Raw genomic sequence first — 19,490 nt, 5'->3', positions numbered from 1 at the left:
TTACAGACCTATTGGCTTTGTCAATTCTTGTCTGTACTTGTGTTTCCTTTATCAATTAAGCTCTAACTCATCCTACATCGGTGTTACCATCATGCTCCATTAGTTTTCATATCTAGATCTGCTTTTTCCCTGGTGCTACACTCATTCCATTCAACTCTGAAGATGCTGTTACCCCTTTTTGTTACTTTTGGTGCCTGTAGCACCATCATTCATTACTATTTCATCTCCGTGTGGTAAAGGTCTTGATTCAGAAGTGATGGATTTGTTGATGGCACTCAAAAAAGCAGCCCATAACTGTGGTGACTGGTGGGCATTATCTTTATGTAGTGGAGTATGGTTAGATCGTTTCCTGCGTCGTATTGGCAGAGAGCAGATATGGCAAGTTGAATATTGCAAGACTGCCTCTTATGTTCTCTTCAAACACCAAATATGCTAGTTATTTAAAGTTTTTTGTTCTAAAATATGCCATATAGACTGTTGAGTTCTTTGTTATTTTGTATTGATTTTTATAGAGCCTTAGCAGTGCCCCTGTGCTTGATAAGAGCATTGTATAGACGGGAGAAAAGGTATGCGAAGTATCTGAGAACAAAGGTTGAACATACAATACTCAAATTAAGAAAGCCAGATGGAAAAAGGCGAGACATGGCACGAGTGAGGTGGAAACTGGTGTAATGGAAATTGGACAATGAACTGTTAATAAGTTGAGGAAAGGGAGTACAGGGTAGTAGGAAGAAGTTACTTCTGAACTTGTACATTTACAACTCTTCTTAAATACCTGGAAAAACGCAAGCTCTCTTAATTATGATGGTACAGAAATAAACGGTCACATTGGAAAACTGATTTCAAATTCACGTACGTAGAACCAAATTCAATTACATTGAAAAATTCAAACGTCACTGCAAAGACAGATGATTTCTTGTGATTTAATTTGCATAACAGAATTGTAATTAATCAAAACATAGGAATATGTGATTTAATCAACATTGGTACATATTAGTGCTCAGAAAAGAGTAAGGGGTTGAGTGCTCTGGGAAAATTGAGTGATGGTGTAAAGGAACGGAAAGTTAATGTGGTTCAAATACATCCATTGTTCTCCCGGGTCCAGTGGTCCTATGGGTTACCCCATTTATAATAGTCTTAATGACGAGAGCAGCTCCTATTTGGGTTTGGGGGCATATTCAGTGAAGGTCTTTGTTAGTATTTTCTTACTGGCAAATCTAGAGCTCTTGTCAGGCTGTGGTTTAACTGTGGCCGACTGTGGTTAATGAGTTTGGGGAAAGGTAATAAGATTCTGTTCATGGTGATGCTTGTTTAGATAGTCAGCTAGACGTGACAAAAGATGCATGCTTGTGGTTTATTAGCAAAGATCTCAGGATTGTAGTAATGTAATCTAACGTCTAATAGCCAGTGAGCTAGCAGATGTAGCGTGGGTCGCTGCCTTAGGGGATTGTGGGGGTTAGTGGGAAGGGACTAAAGCAGTTGGGATTAACCAGTGTCGGGTATTTGAAGCAATTCAAAAAGGGGGTGGTGATGGACAGAGTATCTGAATTAAGCAGAACACTCCTACCCAGTCAAAAGATCAGGGCTTGATCCATCACCGTTTTTTAGCTCACTGCACAATCCCAGTTCAGAACCTGGCTACATGCAAATTAGTCTGACCCTGTCCCAGTGCATCATGGGAACAGGGCAGACCAAACTACCAAGCCAATTCTTTACTGGAAAGGAAACAAGCTTCCGGGGACCGGTTTCTGGCATTACAGCCGTCTTCGGCCCGGCTTGCTTGAATCCTGATGGTGCAGTGAGCAAGGGACTCACATCTGAGCATACCCTTCCACACTTGTGGTGGCCAAAACGATTCAAAAAGGGGGTGGTGATGGACAGAGTATCTGAATTAAGCAGAACACTCCTACCCAGTCAAAAGATCAGGGCTTGATCCATCACCGTTTTTTAGCTCACTGCACCATCTGTTGACTGGGTAGGAGTGTTCTGATTAACTCAGATACTCTGTCCATCCCCCTTTTTGAAATTATTAGGGTATTTGAAGCAGGCACTATTTGACTTTAGCAGGAAGGTATAATTTTGCAGAGGAGAGCAGCAAATATGGATTCGGTTTTACGTGCTGTGCTCTTTAAAGGAGAGCCCTGATTGGGCGTGAAAGCCAAGGGATTTCTAGCTGTCTCTGACAGAGTCTGGTGGGCAGATATCAATCACTGTCCCACATAGATCTGGGATCTCATGGTTTCGCCATTGAGGAGGATGACTCCATCTTGGTGGGGTTTAGATTTAGAGAGAGAGCAAACACCAATGACTGCATGACATGTGCCTGGTTGCCTTTTATTTTAATTTTATGTTGACAATATGATTGCTAATTATTTTCTCTGTTGCTTCATGACCAGTTTTTGTTGATTAACTTATAACAGCTAAACGCAATGGCAAACCGAGCAGCTGGAAAAGGGTACGAAAACGAAGATAATTATTCCAATATTCGCTTCCAGTTCATCGGAATTGAGAATATCCATGTGATGAGAAACAGCCTGCAGAAACTCCTTGAAGGTTTGTGCGATGGGCCGGTCTTTCATAGTTATTAGCTATAGTCTAATCCACAAGCCTGTTCATCATTTGTTGTTATTCCTGTGGTGGCTGTTGGAGCTGTGGTGGCTTTTGTTGCTGTGGTGGCTTTTGTTGCTGTGGTGGCAGTTGTTGCTGTGGTGGCAGTTGTTGCTGTGGTGGCAGTTGTTGCTGTGGTGGATTTTGTTGCTGTGGTGCATGTTGTGGTGGTGGTTGTTGGGCTTGTAGTTGTTTCTCTGGTGTTTGTAGTTGGTGGTGGTTGTTAATGGCGGTGGTGTTTGATGGTGGTTGTTATTATTTACCAGAACAATGTGCATAGTACTCTGAGCATAAAAATGTTCACAATCATGCAAAAGCTTTATTATCTTTTTTATTAGAGACGGCTTATTCAACGAGGTAAATAGGTCTGCATGTTGTTTACTATTAGTGCATAGTTTTCGTTAATGTACATGAGTGTTCTTTTTTTAGTGCACAGTTCAATAGTGCTGCTAGGCATAAAATGAAATCAATGCAATTAAATATATTAAAATGACTTTTACTGTATGATGAATAAAGATTCCCACTGTTATGTACCTTCATTGCAGATGTTATCCTACGTCTCAAGGAAAAAAAATATTAATAAATGGTATGACCTGATTCTTGGAATTGTCTGGGTCTGTCTAGCTGGCCATGCTGGCGGGTAAATCTGTATATGTCTCGCCATGTTTTTATTGCTGTTTTCTTTCTGTTCAAATTATGATTTCACTGACCCATTTTCACAAATCATTTTGTAAGATCCTTTATCTACAGTTGCCATGATCACTGTTCGCGTAGTTAACCTAGTTAAAGCTGTTAAGTCCCATTGAATATTTTTAACACTTTGTGATCCTATTTACACATATCTGACCCTTTTACTCTTTAGAAGGAGATGATTAAATCTTGTACATCTTCTCTCACACAATAGTTAGCCATTTATCTTCATGATTCAAGTCTGACATTTTTAAGACTAGATGATTTTTAAACTTGAGATTTTAGTGGTGCTTTTTAGTTGCTAGGCGACAATTTAGACCGCCTCAGAAATATTTTTCTGCATGTCTGTTACTGATCAGGGCTGTGTATTCTCTGTTTACTTAAAATAGCCTCTAACCCTGCCATCTGTACGGCTGGTTCTGCGACATTACTTCTTCACATAGTACCTCTAAGTGGTATGAACTCCTATTCATTGAAGCATATTCATTAAGTCTAACTTCTTTTGGCAAGGACTGAGATTTTGGAGCCGTTTGACCATTTACAATCTACCCTCAGACCTGTTTCTCCAAGTTTAGTGTTTCAAGGCTCTTAAGTACCTTATACACATATAGTGGTTCTCATGGGTGAACCTTTAGACAGGTAATCCCCTTGGTCCTTAAGATGTGGTGATTCGTAGCCCTGTATCCTCCTTGGCTGCACACAGAGCGCTGTTTCCATTTCGGTCTAATTCTCATTAGCAGATGTCCCTATTACCAAAAGTTCAGTGTTCTCTGGTATGTTTTTGTGGAAAAGTTTCTTATTGAGGAGCTCCCCCAAGAAGATTCTTTTGGATCTCTCCATGAGTGGATTCTTTGGGGGTTCTCCCTGAGCACCATCGTGTTGAAGGTCTCCCTAGATGACATATTTTGGCATGGGATTAAAAAGAATAACACGCATCGTGAATATTCACCTGAGCTCCTAGCTTCTTCTACACTGCATAATCGGAATAGGTGTTTGGTAATCTTATACATAGTAGAAAAAATAAATGTCCCACACTCAAAATATCTTGGTTTAAAATTGTATTTCGTGCTAGGTTTGTATTCTTAATCAGTGCTAGTCGTGAAGGGTTTCTGTCCATCTCTTTAAACCAGTAATCAGTCCACAATGCTCTTCTCATTCTGTGTCCTGCCAGCTCCTGTGATATACAGTCAGCAAATATTTCCTATGGAGAAATGAAATAGTTAAATGTATTCCTGCAAGCTCCACTTAAATTAAATTTCACTCGTAAACAGTTTCGTATAATTTCAGTTATTCATCAATTTCCAATAATCTTTTTACATGCCTAAGTGGGGCGGTGCATCCTTTAGGGAGCTGGGGCGTTGCCCCACTCATATTTTTGCCTCCTGCACACCAATCAAATGTGAACAAAACTAAACAAACAAGTAAGCAACATCTTGAGGTGTTGCACTAAATCTGCCTGGCAGTCAGAGTCAGCCGGGCAGAGCGGCTGAGGTGGGTGCCAAGCCAGTGGGGAGAGGCGTGAGTGGGGCTCAAGTTGCTTTACAGACGCAGTGGCTCATTGAAGTCACACACACTTGTCCGTCGTAAGTGCGCATGTCAGGCTGGCTGGCTGCCTTTCTTCGGCCAGCCGGACATGCGCACTAGAGGCACCTCTACCTACCAAGGAGGCTTTGTTTATTTTTTCACCCCTTCATCTCCACTGGCGAAAGGTGACAACGGTCACCTTTGCCTCCTGTTCTGCTGTGTGGATATTTCTTTTTCTATGCAGTGCAGGAGAAAAGAAGTTTGTATATTCCTATTCACCTTTCCTGACCCCTGCAGCTGCTTATCACATCGGGCTGTGACACAAAGTTTATATAATGGAGTAGTAGGTAGGAGGATGTGTTACTATTTGTTTTTCTTTTTAAAATCTGCACTGGCCCAGCAGGACACATACTTCTTGTGTGCTTCATTTTTTTTTATCATTATCATGGCTGATGCAGGACAACAATAATTGGAGGGTGACAGTGAGGGAATCCGAGGAAGAGGTCATGGGGTGGAGGGGGAGATAGGGAGAGATAAGGGCACTGGTAGAGGTGGTAGTGAGGGAGTCTGAGGAGGTAATGGTGGGAGGGGCTACAGAGAGATGAGGGGCACTGGTGGAGGGTGGCAGTGAGGGAGTGCGAGGAGTAGGTCAAAGGGGGAGGGGCTATGGAGCAATGAGAGGCACTGTTGGAGGGTGGTAGTGAGGGAATACAATGAGGAGGTCAGTAGGGGGGGCATGGAGGGAGGAGGGGCACTGGTGGAGGGTGGCAGTGAGGGAATCCGAGGAAGAGGTCATGGGGTTGAGGGGGGAGCTAGGGAGAGATAAGGGGCACTGGGTATGGTGGTAGTTAAGGTATTTACGGAAACAGAGGTTATTGGTGTGGCGCCCCAAAAAACTTTCACATCAGCACTAAAGCAGGCCCTGTCATGGCCTTTCTGTTTTTGTTTATTTAATTAGCAGTCGGGTCATAAGAGCTACTTTGGAACATACTTTAAATGTGTGTGCTAATTATATTTACTGCTATATTCAATGTTTTAAGTTTGAAGGTGATTTTACTAATGTTTTTACCGGGAAAAATGAAAGTGGAGCCCGATGGTGCCTGATATGGGGCTGGGGCCCAAGGTCAGCTGTGAGATAAGGTGCACTGCAGAGGAATAGTGGCTAATCAAGCCTGTGAGGGAGTGCCTTGCAGAGTCCGCGGTCAGGTGGAGTTAGTAATGAAGAGGGATTCTCCCTGAAGGCTCGTACAGAGGGAGCCTGAGTAGTGTCACTTGCCTGATACTCCCACCTCAGAAACCTCCTCTTCCCATCAAAGGAACATTACATGGAAAATCACTTTTTGAGAGTGATACTATTTAGAAAGAGACTTGGAAAAGAGTGCGTTTTACTGGGCCTTGTAAGACTAAGAAGAAATAAAGGAGGACCCTGACGCAGGCCCGCCCAGCCATATGTGCGACAAATCGAGCCCGCAGTGGCCCACCCAAATGCACCCTTGGCCCACCCAAATAAAAATTCCTGGAGCCGGGCCTGGACGGAGGGCATTTACGGACACGCTGGTAAGATAAACATTGCGTTATCAAGTGAAACTTTTTGTTCATAAGGTTCTCTTTGACCGATGCCAATTTATCACTTATGCGTTCTCGTACAGTTTTAAAGAAACATATAAAAACACTTGACTAGCAAAGAGTTTATCAGCGAATCTACAACATCGTTAGCATCCATGGGCATACTTCCGGCTGCCATCTGCCTTCCTTATCTGCTTGCTTTGCAGTAGGGAACTTTGAACTTCATCAGAATCGACTTAAAAATCACCAAATATTTATTTGTAATGAAAGTATTCATGCTTTCTTCTCACTCAGCAGCAACATTGCTAATGCACCAAAACACTTATATTAACAGTTTTCCTTTCTGAAGTGAAGGTTGGCCACGTCAATAAAAGGAGCCGGGTTGTTTATTGCCGACCTCCTCCTTTCAAGCAAAGCAGACTCAAAGGTAGAACCTAACATGTTGATGATTGAAATTTTAAGCATTCTGAAAAGACTGAGTAATTGTGTTACTTATTTCCACTAGATTCCGCACAGTTGGTTTGGGGCCTTAAACATGCTTTTCAGAGGTATTCTTTTAATTATTCTAATATGTTTCTGAAGTTCTGACTGCTACAACCTACCCGCACTATGAAGGCAAACTATGTCTTGTTTGTTGAAGAGTTCCCATTTCAATGACCGCGTGAGTGAACGGTGATCGACATCCACATTGCAAGGGCATACTTCCAGTAATCGCTATTTGTTTCCCTGTCTCCCGGTTTGATTTCCCCATAAAGGCAGCTCAGTGGCGCTGTTGTGAGGGAGCGTTCAGTCGGGTGTTGCAAAACAAGCTATCTTTTGTGATGAACTACGTTACATAAAGCTCCAAAATAAAATCTAGGGTTTTGAAAAATTGGAAATTCATTGATGAAGGTGGTGATTTGAAATTATTTCCTCAAAAAACACCGTTTTAGTGTCTGAGTTATTAAAAACAATTAAGACTACTGCAAGCCGTTTGGAAGGGCACATTTCCATTCATACTTTCCATGCATACACTCTTTGAACTGTGAACTTATTTTGAAAGGAATCAAAAATGTATATTTGTACTTGCCTATGTAAAAAAAAAAAAAGAAAAAATCATATATAACATAAGTATTTGTAAAGCACACGCTCACCCCTAATGGGGTATCTTGGTGCTTAATTAACAGATGTCCATATAACCTCCAAAAGATTCCGATCGATCGAAAAGCTAGGTTAAGTTACCAACTGACCTTGAATGACGTGCAAAACTTGCTTTCATTTGAGAAAGGAGACAATAACTGTTGATAGTGTTGATGGTGATTGATAGTATGTTATAAACTTTGAGTAAGAATGGGCACTAACATAGACGTAGAAATAGCATTTGAACCACAATAGAAACTGAAAAAATACTGCATGTTAGTATTGATTTTTAATTTCTTTATTTTGTTCTCATTTTGTACACAAAAAGGACTGAATTTAGAATACACTTGAATGGAGGTGATTGTCCCATATTAAGTAACGTCTGGGAATTACTGTGCTGGGGATCTTGTTATCTAAGTACAACATGCAGATTCAAACACTGCAGAGAGTTTGCAGTGGCTATGACCGAAACAGAGGAAATCATATGACCTCGCTGGGAAAAGATAGTAAAGTTGCGCAGATTAAAGTAAGTTTCTTTTCGTAAGTTTCAAAGCTAGTGTTAAAAACACTTCAAGGGGGCGTGGCCAAGATGGCGGCGTGAACGGTTGTGCTATCCCGTTGGCGGTGCACCCAGTTGGCGCTAGGGGTCCGCTGCTTCGGTGGGCCTTGTCGGAGAGCTGCTGGAGAGCCGTGGGCGGCCCTCGGAGCCAGGCAGAGGACTTTGGCCACGTGGCGTGGGGAGGGGTTATCGGGCCCTCGGAGCTGGCGAGTCCCGGTGGCGGTGGAGGGCCCCATTCGTCATCTTGGAGTTGAGTCTTGGGACCAGTGGCCTTCGGGGGGATGGACCCCCCCTTCCGTTGAGGGGCGCAAGCGGAGCTCTGGCGAAGGCGAGGGAAGAACGCCGTCGTGACGGATTAGTTGGCAGTAGGCCCGGCTGACGGTGCCCACACAACTACGCGGTGTCAGGAGAGGTCGGTGTGGATTGAGTGTGGGTGAGCACCCTCTTAGGACCGGTTAGAGGGCCTCAATAGCTCACTGATTGTAGATTGGCCCGAGCGGAGGTGGGATTGGACTGGCCTGTGGAGGCGGCTACTGGTGTCGTACCACAGACTCAATGTGCCAGTCGTTTGGTGACGGTTAGCGAGGCGAGCACGAGGAGGGGGGCGCTCCGAGGTTTGCTAGGCGCGGATACAGATGCCTGATACCCCTTGGGCTGGAAGAGACTGATGGGTTTCGCTTGGGTTTCACTGCGTGCCGGCGTCGGCGAGAGCCCCTTGCTTCACCTGTATCCCTGGGAAGGCCTGACGCGGGCAATGTCCTCGGCCAGAGGACGGAGGGATAAGACCATCAAGGACTTGTTTGCTAAAGCTCCGGCGGGGAAACAAGCTCATCCCGTGGCAATGGCTGCTGGTCCTTCCGCTCCGGGCCAGAAGGATGGATCAGAGGCTATCGCCAAATCCTTTCTGGAATCCCTATTTAACATCCTACGAGATGACATCCACACCTTGAAGTGGGAACTCAAGGAAGAGAGTAAGGAGGTCCGACGGGACACGGATGCCATTGGGGAACGGGTGGCGGACCTTGAGGGCAAGTGCGAGGGCCGGGACGCAGAAGTGGAGGCACTACAGCAGGAAATAATTCGTATCCACGATCAGCAAGTGGACCTTCAGGCCCACCTGGAGGATTTAAAAAATCGTTCCCGATGTCACATCATCAGGATTAGGGGAGTGAAAGTGACCGAGGACACTAAATATCTCTTCCGTTTTGCCCGAGAACTGTTTAATCACATACTGGGGCGCCCCTCTGACGCAGAGCTTCGCATCGATAGGGCACACCGGGTAGGTCCCCCGCGTTCTGCCTCCGCTCCACCTCCTTAGTTTGTATACAAGACTTCCGCACAAAAGAGGAGATCCTTCAAAAGGCACGTCAGATGAATGCCCTTACCTTCGGAGACCACTCACCGGTCCTTTTCCAGGATCTGTCACCCCTCACTCTGCAGAAGCGTAGGACCTTCAAACCAGTTACAGCGCTACTGCAGCAACGCAATATCCCATACAGCTGGGGTCACCCGTTCCGACTAGTTTTTAAATGGGACAAAGTATATCAACTACGTTCCCTGTCGGAGGCATGTAGGCTTCCGGGCATTAACATGCCGACGGAGGACAAGGAAGAGCCTGACCGGGCAGCAGACAGGGATGACTCCAGACCGCAATGGCGCCAGCAGAGGCGGAGGCGACTGGCGAGGAGGCCTCCCGCGGCAGTGATCGAGGAGGGCCAACGGGCCGCAGTGGAAACAGTGGCGACAGAGCTGGCTTCGACTCAATCTGGCTGACATTTACGATTGCATAGCCTATAATGCGCACACTTCTTCTTTTGGCACTGGCCGTCAGTGGGTGGGGGTGTGTTGGGACTGATCAAGCTACCCGTATAGTTGTATTACCAAGCATCTACGGTTCGAAAGTACTGTTTTTCTCTTTTTTGGGGTTTGGGGGGACAGTGGGGGGGGCGGGATTCTACGTTCTTTATTCCACCAAGAGCCTAGGCCGGCTCTGACCACCCGAGATTGCCGCGGGGGGGGGGGGGGGAGGGTGTATTGAGTGGAGGAGGGGGGGAGGGGGGTCTGGTACAGGAGGGGGCGTACGACTTTTCTCTGGTCAGTAGGCTTCAATGGCTATCCATACACAAAGTGACTAGATGCCAGTATCGGAATTGAAAATACTTACGCTTAATGTGAGGAGGCTGAATAACCCAGTCAAGCGTAGGGCTGTCTTACTCTGTTTGGAACAAACCCATGCTGACATATGCCTCCTTCAGGAGACGCATCTCTTACAGCGAGACTGCCAGCGTCTTCGGTCTAGAAAGTTTCCCCTACCGTTTTTCTCCTCTAGTTCCACCAAGACAGCGGGGGCGGCTATCCTTGTGTCCCAAAGATTTAAGGGTCAGGTCCTGGATAAGTTAGCGGAGATCAAGGGACGATTGCTCATCTATAAATTTTCTTTAGGCTCTACTTTGTTTGCTATTGGCTCGGTTTATGCGCCGAATGAAGGGCAAGAGAGGTTTTTTCACACGATACTTACAGAGGCTACCTCTACACCGGACTGCCATACACTGCTAGGGGGTGACCTTAACCTGTTTTTTGATAATGTTCTGGACAGGTCCTGCCAATGCACCACACAAGCGGGAGCGTTATCAGGTGAGGGTCTAGCCCGGCTGCATGAGTTAGGCTTTAGGGATCTTTGGTGTTGTTTTCACCCACGGGAGCGAGAATATTCATATTTTTCAAATGCGTCCAAAACATATGCTCGCCTAGATTACCTGCTCGCGACGCTACCTACAAAAGCCTTAGCCACAAAGGTGGAGATTGGAGTTGCCTCCTTATCTGACCATGCCCAGGTAACTGTTAGCCCTTCTCTTCCCCCTCTCCAGCACGCGCAGCGGACATGCCACCTTAGAGAGATTACTGCACCGGGAAGATGCAATCTCACGAATACAGCGCGCCTTCACAGACTATCTCGCCCATAATAGCGACACTGAAACCACGCTTGCGACAGTGGGCAGCTCTGAAGGCGGTTCTTAGAGGAGAATTTATAGCGATCTCGGCTGCGGATAGTGTAGAAAGGCAGCGCAAGCGGGATGACCTTACTCAGCAAGTTAAGGAATTTGAGCAGATTCCCCATCGGACGGGGGCGCCCAGGGTTTGGAGGGAGTTGAATGCAGTAAGGCAACAACTAGTGGCGTTAGACCAGGATAAAGCGGAGTTTGCAGCCTTGCGATTGCACCACTCTTTCTACACGGGTGGAGATAGATTTGGGAGATTACTGGCGCACAAGTTGAGGGAGACTAGACAGCGGCAGATAGTGCGAGAGATTGTTAGGAGAGATGAGAGACATGTCACTGAAGATCACGACATAGCTGAAGCGTTTAGAGATTTTTATTCCGACCTTTACATGGGTGAATCTACGGACGATGCGGAGGAGGAGGTCTTATTGGACTCCATTCCCCTCCTGATGCTTTCGCGGAATCAGGTAGACCTTTTGGAGAGCGCTTTTAGGCCGGAGGAGATTATATCGGCTATCTCCCGCTTGAAAGTGGCCAAAACACCGGGGCCTGACGGGTTTCCGGCGAGTTTTTATAAAACGTTCTGTGCTCAAATTGTTCCCTTACTGGTGCCCCTTTTTAATTCCTTTTCGGAGGCAGGAGCAATCCCGAGTGACCTCCTGGAGGCCTCAATTGCGGTTATCCCGAAGCCGGGAAAGGACTGAACACGTTGTGAGGCATACCGACCTATTTCACTTCTCAACGTCGATCTAAAACTGTCCACGGGAATCTTAGCGGCACAACTTAGACCACACATGGGGGTCTGATTGACCCAGATCAGGCCGGCTTTATCCTCGAACGTCAGACTTCGGACAATACAAAAAGGGCACTGCATCTGATTGAGAAGGCTACACGGACGGCTTGGGAATATATGATGCTAGCTATCGATGCCGAGAAGTTGTTTGATAGGGTCCACTTGCCCTATTTGGCGAGGGTCCTTGAGAAGGCGGGTATGGGACCGAAGTTTCGTACTCATATACTGAACTGTTCTAGATTCCCGACAGCGACAGTGCGAGTTAATGGTTTCCCCTCCCCTCAGTTTGCTATAGAGAGGGGAACGAGGCAAGGATGCCCACTATCGCCCCTCCTTTTTGCTCTCTAAATGGAGCCGTTAGCGCAGACGTTGAGGCTCAGTCCAGAAGTCACAGGGATCAAATTCGGGGGCTACGTGCATACGATCAGCTTGTATGCTGATGATGTTTTGATATCATTATCACAACCCGCGGTCGCTCTACCGGCCTGTATCGCAGACTTGGACTTATTCGGCCGGATTTCCGGGTTTAAGGTCAACATGAGCAAATCAGTAGCCCTAGAGTTGTCCCTGGAGAGGCACACTCAGGAGCTACTGGTTAAGGAGTTTCCCATTCATTGGGCGACAGAGGTGGTTCCCTATTTGGGGATCAGGTTGGCCCCATCTTTGAGACACACGGTCGACATCAATTATGCTCAGTTACGGGCTAAGATCTGAAAGGAATTGGGGCAGTGGAAGCACTATCCTCTATCCTGGCTGGGTAGGGTTGCAGCAATAAAAATGACGGTCCTTCTGCAGGTCTTATATTTATTCTGCACTATTCCACTACGACCCCCCCAAGGGTTGGATAAAACAGACGCAATCAGACTTGGCCCAATTTATTTGGAATGGGAGAAAGCCGCGCCTCAAACTCCGAATAGCAATGCTCCAGCCGGAACATGGAGGGATTGGCCTCCCAGACCTGTCATCGTATTTTCAGGCGACTCAGCTCCGCCTTCTGGTGGAGTGGGGCAGATAGGGGTCTGAAAAGCACTGGCTTTTTCAAGACCAGGCTGTGGCAGGTAAACCTTTACAGGAGGTCCCCTTCCTCCGCAAGCACCACAGGCCCCCCAATTTGTACGCCTCGTATATCACCAGTGTCCTTTTAGAGGTCTGGGACAAGACGAACATTAGCCATGAATTCACCACCTTCCCGTCCCTCCTTACCCCCATCTTGGATAATCCGGACTTCACTCTGGGATTAGACATTGTGGCCTTCGCAGGCTGGCGTGCGGCAGGATGCCTATTTCTTTACCACCTATATGCAGCTGATGGGGTGATTCCCTTTACTCATTTTCAGCAGGAATTTGGGCTGTTGGAAGGGGAGAGACTCCGCTACATGCAGGCACGACATTGGGCTCTTAGTGAGCAGGTTCGCTACGGGGCTGACAGACATCTTACTCCCTATGAATATTGGTTGATCACACGTAAGACAGATAAGAAATTAATATCTGACCTCTGTAAGATGCTACTGAATAAATACACATATGTTTACAGTGCTAGCAGGGCCCGCTGGGAGAGGGAATTTGACAGGACTTTTAGCCGCAAAGAATGGGAGGGTATTTATTATAGAGCGTGTCATTCCGCCTACCATATGGGGCTTACAAACACTCTAACAAAAATTGTAACATATTGGTACTACACCCCGTAACGTCTTCACAAAATGGATCATACTAGGGAGGCATTGTGTTGGCGGGGCTGTGGACAAGTGGGGAATTTGGTGCATTTGCTCTGGGATTGTACACACCTTCAGGGTTATTAGAAACAGGTTCTGGATGAGGTGGACGCACACTTTGATACAGAGATTCCCCACCTACCATCATATGTCCTTTTGGGGCTCCCGAACCCCCTGATGTATCCGTTGCGCTCCCGTAGAGGCCGCCTGATTGCGATCGCGCTGGGCTCAGCGCTGCAGAACATTGTTGCTCACTGGCGGATAGCGCTTGTCCCCACACTGCATGGGTGGCGCTTGGCATGGAAAAACTCTCTCTAACAGCAGCCGGGGAGGGAGCAAAATATGCGGAACTATGGCAGCCCTTTTTGTCCGTGCTGTCTTCGGAGTTCCGTGAGGTCACCTGCCCACGGTACCTTAGATTGTTACGTCTCTCTGAGACGGAGGGTGGGGAATAGAGTTAGCAGGAATGAATTGGCTCAAATACGATGGACTAGGACCAGGGGGAGGGGAGGGTAGGGTAGGAGGGTAAGGGGAGGGGGGTTTGGGCGTGGTTGGTTCTTTACTCTGTTCTTCACTTTCTCCTTGACTTCTCTACTGTTTGGGTTGTTCGCTCTTGGATGCTGCACTGGTTTCAGTTCGCGGCTGCCTGCTTGGATGCATTCTATCTCGCGTCTTCAGCTTTGGTTAAGCTATTTCATGTAATATCGTTGATATTCTGTGTATGATTATTGCGTGACACTCCTTCAATAAAAATGATTTAATACTAAAAACACTTCAAAACCTGCCAGTTGATGGAGCCTGCCTCTATATCACATATGGGTGTGAAGTCCTTAAAGCGTTCCTAATAAGGTCCAGACAATATCCATAATAGTTTGTATGGTGAGTTATTGAATTAGATTTCACTGTTTTTTTTTAAATTGCATACAAGGTTCTTTCCTCAAGATATAAACAGTTCATGGTATTCTAGATGATTTTTCCCTCGCCCCTTTTCAGCTCAGTCAAGCTGTGGACCCTTCTGCTGCTTAATTTTCTACCAGTAGTGGAATGTTCCTAAAATTAAGAGGGAAGTTAAATAGTAATTGTTTCTTTTACCATTTAGTATTGGTTTTGCTGAAAAAGAAAGTTAATAAAATGTAATGAAAATGTTATGGGAAAATTGAGGCTCTATTTTCAACATGTTCTAATGTGCTATGTTGCATATGGTCCGGCATGTTGTGCTAAGGGAGCAATTTAGGCTGAGAAGCAAACCTGTAAGTGCCAAGATGATATGCATGTTTTCCTTTCATGTGACACAGGATATGCTACTAACGCCTTCTGGTCTGGACACAGTGCAGTTTCGGGCTTATCCTCCCAAATGTTTCAGTCATTATTCTGATTTCGGTGAAATTGAGTCTGAGGCTGCTGGGCCTCATGGCCTCTGGCCTCCTGTGTCTGACACATGCCTGCCGGCATATGCGGGCTCTGCACTGGGACCTGCAGTTCCAGTGGGCTCAGCATATAGGGAATCCCTCAGACATGATCCTTATTTTGGAGGGCACTGAAAAAGAACTTCAGTGGTGGTTAATGATCCACAATAGGGTCAGTGGCAGACCCCTCTCCTTTCCCTAACCGGAACAGTAGTGACAGATGCATCACTCTTGCAGTGGAGGGGCCATCTGGGAGATATGGGGATCAGAGGCATCTGGTCTCAGACAGAATAGGGGCTCCACATCAACTTATTGGAGCTCCAAGCGATCCAGCTGGCATTAAAAGCCTTTCTATCCTCTATCAAGGAAAGGCTAGTGCAGGTGTTCACGGACAAAACCACTGCCATGTGGTACTGCAACAAACAGGCCGGGGTGAGGTCATGGACTTTTTGTCTCGAGACACTTTGTCTCTGAACATTGATGTCACGTCGGAGCATTTCCTCGTTGGTTCCACACCAGGCGGGTTCTCTGAACGCCAGGGCTGACAAACTCAGCCAAAGATGTTTAGCAGATCACAAATGGTGTCTCCATTCGGAGGATGTGCAAGGTCTCTTTCAGCAGAGGGGACAGACTTGGTTAGATCTGTTTGCCACGCAGAGAATGCGCAATGCCAGCACTTGTGCATGCTGGAATTTACTCCAGTATTGGAACTTTTAGACCCCGATATCATTAAAAGTAATGTCCTATTAGAAATAGAACACAAGGCCCAAGGCCTCATTATTTAGTAACATATCCCTGTCCTTTATTTAACAAGCATTGGCAGAGCCAATAGGTCTCGCTTTTGGGACTTTTTAAGTATTTTGTTATGCAGCATAATATCATTGGGACAATAGCATGAACTGGTGTATGGCTAAACATTTTTAAGGTCCCAAAGGCGAGAACTATTGCTTATGGCAATGCTTGTTTTGGTATTGGGGGGCGGGGGTATAGTATCAGGAGTGCAAAGGTTATTTAGTTAGTTATTTAGTGAGTTATTTAGTGAGTTAGTGAGAGTGATTGAGAGAGTTAGTCATTGAGAAAGAGTCAGTGAGTGAGAGAGTTAGTTACTAATTTAGCTATAGTGAGAGAGTTGGTTAGTGAGAGACTGAGAGTTAGTGAGCGAGAGAATAAGAGTTAGTGAGAGAGTAAGAGTTAGTGAGAGTTAGTTAGTGAGAGAGTTAGTTATTAAGTGAGACTTAGAGAGTCAGTTAGTGAGAGCGAGAGACTTAGGCAGTGAGAGTGAGCATTAGTGAGAGTGAATGAGAGTGAGCGCTTGAGTTAGTTACTGAGCGAAAGAGAGTGAGTTAGTGGGATATTAATTTAGTGTGAGTGAGTCCTTGTTTTAGTGAGAGTTAGTAAGTTTTTTAAATAGAGTCCGTTAGTTATTGAGAGAGAGTTAGTTATTGAGAGAGAGTTAGTTATTGAGAGAGAGTTAGTTATTGAGTGAGTTAGTTATTGAGTGAGTTAGTTATTGAGAGTGAGTTAGTTATTGAGAGTGAGTTAGTTATTGAGAGTGAGTTAGTTGGTGAGAGTTAGTTGGTGAGAGTGAGTCGGTGAGAGTGAGTCGGTGAGAGTGAGTCGGTGAGAGTGAGTCGGTGAGAGTGAGTCGGTGAGAGTGAGTCGGTGAGAGTGAGTCGGTGAGAGTGAGTCGGTGAGAGTGAGTCGGTGAGAGTGAGTCGGTGAGAGTGAGTCGGTGAGAGTGAGTGAGTCGGTGAGTCAGTGTGTGAGAGTGAGTCGGTGAGTCAGTGTGTGAGAGTGAGTCGGTGAGTCAGTGTGTGAGAGTGAGTCGGTGAGTCAGTGTGTGAGAGTGAGTCGGTGAGTCAGTGTGTGAGAGTGAGTCGGTGAGTCAGTGTGTGAGAGTGAGTCGGTGAGTCAGTGTGTGAGAGTGAGTCGGTGAGTCAGTGTGTGAGAGTGAGTCGGTGAGTCAGTGTGTGAGAGTGAGTCGGTGAGTCAGTGTGTGAGAGTGAGTCGGTGAGTCAGTGTGTGAGTGAGTCGGTGAGTCAGTCGGTGAGTGAGTCGGTGAGTCAGTCGGTGAGTCAGTGTGTGAGTGAGTCGGTGAGTGAGTCGGTGAGTGAGTCGGTGAGTCAGTGTGTGAGTGAGTCGAGTGAGTCAGTGTGTGAGAGTGAGTCGAGTGAGTCAGTGTGTGAGAGTGAGTCGAGTGAGTCAGTGTGTGAGAGTGAGTCGAGTGAGTCAGTGTGTGAGAGTGAGTCGAGTGAGTCAGTGTGTGAGAGTGAGTCGAGTGAGTCAGTGTCAGTCAGTGTGTGTGTGAGTGAGTCAGTGTGTGTGTGTGAGAGTCAGTGTGTGTGTGTGAGAGTCAGTGTGTGTGTGTGTGTGTGAGAGTCAGTGTGTGTGTGTGTGTGAGAGTCAGTGTGTGTGTGTGTGAGTGAGTCAGTGTGTGTGTGTGAGAGTGAGTCAGTGTGTGTGAGAGTGAGTCAGTGTGTGTGAGAGTGAGTCAGTGTGTGTGTGTGAGTGAGTCAGTGTGTGTGTGTGAGTGAGTCAGTGTGTGTGTGTGAGTGAGTCAGTGTGTGTGTGTGTGTGAGTGAGTCAGTGTGTGTGAGAGTGAGTCAGTGTGTGTGTGTGTGAGTCAGTGTGTGTGTGTGTGTGAGTGAGTCAGTGTGTGTGTGTGTGTGAGTGAGTCAGTGTGTGTGTGTGTGAGTGAGTCAGTGTGTGTGAGAGTGAGTCAGTGTGTGTGAGAGTGAGTCAGTGTGTGTGAGAGTGAGTCAGTGTGTGTGAGAGTGAGTCAGTGTGTGTGAGAGTGAGTCAGTGTGTGTGAGAGGGTTTGTGTTACTATCCTTGTGGGGACTTGGGTGTGATAACACACTCACGCTGTGGGGACTTGATTGCACTGTGGGGACCTGAACCCAGGTCCCCACAAGGTAATGTCCTTTAAATGATAAAAAATGGCTTCAGGAACATCTGTGTCAATTTTTACAACTTTTTAAAAAATTGTCTTGTGGGGACCTGTGTTTCAGAAAGTGTGTTTATATTTTTGCTCGCTCTGCCCCCATAGACAGGAGGCGGTACTGCAGTCTTAAACACACTTTGCATTTAAACACACTTTGTTCACCAGGAACACAAGTTAGCAGCAGAAAACACAGATATTTCAAAGGAAAAGCTGCAAAACCCTGGGTTAAAACATATTTTTCATGTAAAGTAACGTTTTCCCCATTTAATAAAGTATAACTTTATTTACATGAAAATTTTGAATTCAGACTAATTGAGTTTAAAAATTGTTAAACATTGTTACAAGCAATTTGGATACGATTTGAATCCCAGATTACATCACTATTGTGGTATGATCCTTATCTTCAATTAAAGAATGATGGTACATTAAAACATGATATAATATAAACTGATCTGATCGTTTTTTACAAATTTGATTACATATTAATATGCACTTTGGAATACGTTCTTAAGACGATGCATTGTGCTCACAGCTATGCCCTCTCATATGCCGAACTGCACTAATGTCATGCCCACAGCAATGGGAAGTTTAATTTTAACATAAAAAGCATGTTTTTAGAACATTAGTGACATTCTTAACAATATATTCAAATATTGCCATAAGTTTAAATTACATTTAATTGCATTGCTTAATTTTCAAACTGTTCCTAATGCTTTTCAAATTAAATCAGCTTCATTCCCATAGATGGGTGAAGAACAGTCATATAACAAGCATTGGCAAAGCCAACAGGTGTCACCTATGAGACTCTGATATATATATATATCAACCGTAGTGAAGTAGGTGCAGAGGCACAGACTCCTGGTTCACCCTAATTAGTGGGTATGTTTCAAAAGCCAAAAAACAGGAGGTGGATAGGAGACCAAATCCCTAGCTTGCATTTGGGTCACAGTGCCCTTACTACTGCATTGGCACCCACAATTATTGCTGTTTGGACTTAGTGCTTCATCTAAGGTGCAAAGTTCTGCTGTAAAATGGGCACCCTCATGCTGATGTCCACTTCAATGTGCCCTTCCTTTGTATTTAAATATAGTTTGCCTTCCAAGATCATACTAGTTTAACTACAACATACTGCAGTAGCCTTGGCTGTGCTCAACCACCTGCCTTATAAGTGAGAAGGTCTTCAAGTCGGAAGGGTGGAGAGGATGTGGCGTTATGCTAGAGCTGCAAACTTCAAACTCAATTCTTGACGTTAGCTTGACATCCTGTGATTCTGATCAAATCACTTAATTTCCCTGTGCCTAAAGAAATTGTACATGACTTAACTGGTGCTCATGTAAAGTGCTTCATAGTGGAGTTACACAAGCACAGCACTGGTGGGAATGAGGCATTTACAGAAGTATGTGAAAAGTGGCTTCTATTGCTTCACCATTTATTTATTTATAAAGTTTTATATTTATTTAAACAATTTGTAGACCGCGCAAATACCTGTGAGTGTCTTGACGCTGTAGACGGGAGAGGCAGTAGTGAAGTGGTGTGCTGCTCATTGGTATTTATTAGCTTCCTAAAAACCGG

The 19,490-nt window shown here is 45.6% G+C and overlaps 1 protein-coding gene across 3 annotated transcripts in view; it reads left to right on the top strand.

The window, feature by feature from the left end:
* MTMR8 (myotubularin related protein 8) overlaps nucleotides 1-19,490 on the top strand; it is a 511,753-nt gene that overhangs the window by 256,995 nt on the left and 235,268 nt on the right. For all 3 annotated transcript variants that reach the window (XM_078640107.1, XM_078640110.1, XM_078640108.1), the window contains one exon: nucleotides 2,421-2,553. In XM_078640107.1, coding sequence (XP_078496233.1) covers nucleotides 2,421-2,553 — 133 coding nt within the window. The remainder of the gene's footprint in view (nucleotides 1-2,420; nucleotides 2,554-19,490) is intronic.

The sequence above is a fragment of the Lissotriton helveticus genome, chromosome 4_2, assembly GCF_964261635.1.
Source record: "Lissotriton helveticus chromosome 4_2, aLisHel1.1, whole genome shotgun sequence".
Taxonomy (NCBI): Eukaryota; Metazoa; Chordata; class Amphibia; order Caudata; family Salamandridae; genus Lissotriton; species Lissotriton helveticus.
The sequence above is the reverse complement of the archived record's forward strand: the minus strand, read 5'-3'. Positions and strand labels throughout refer to the sequence as shown.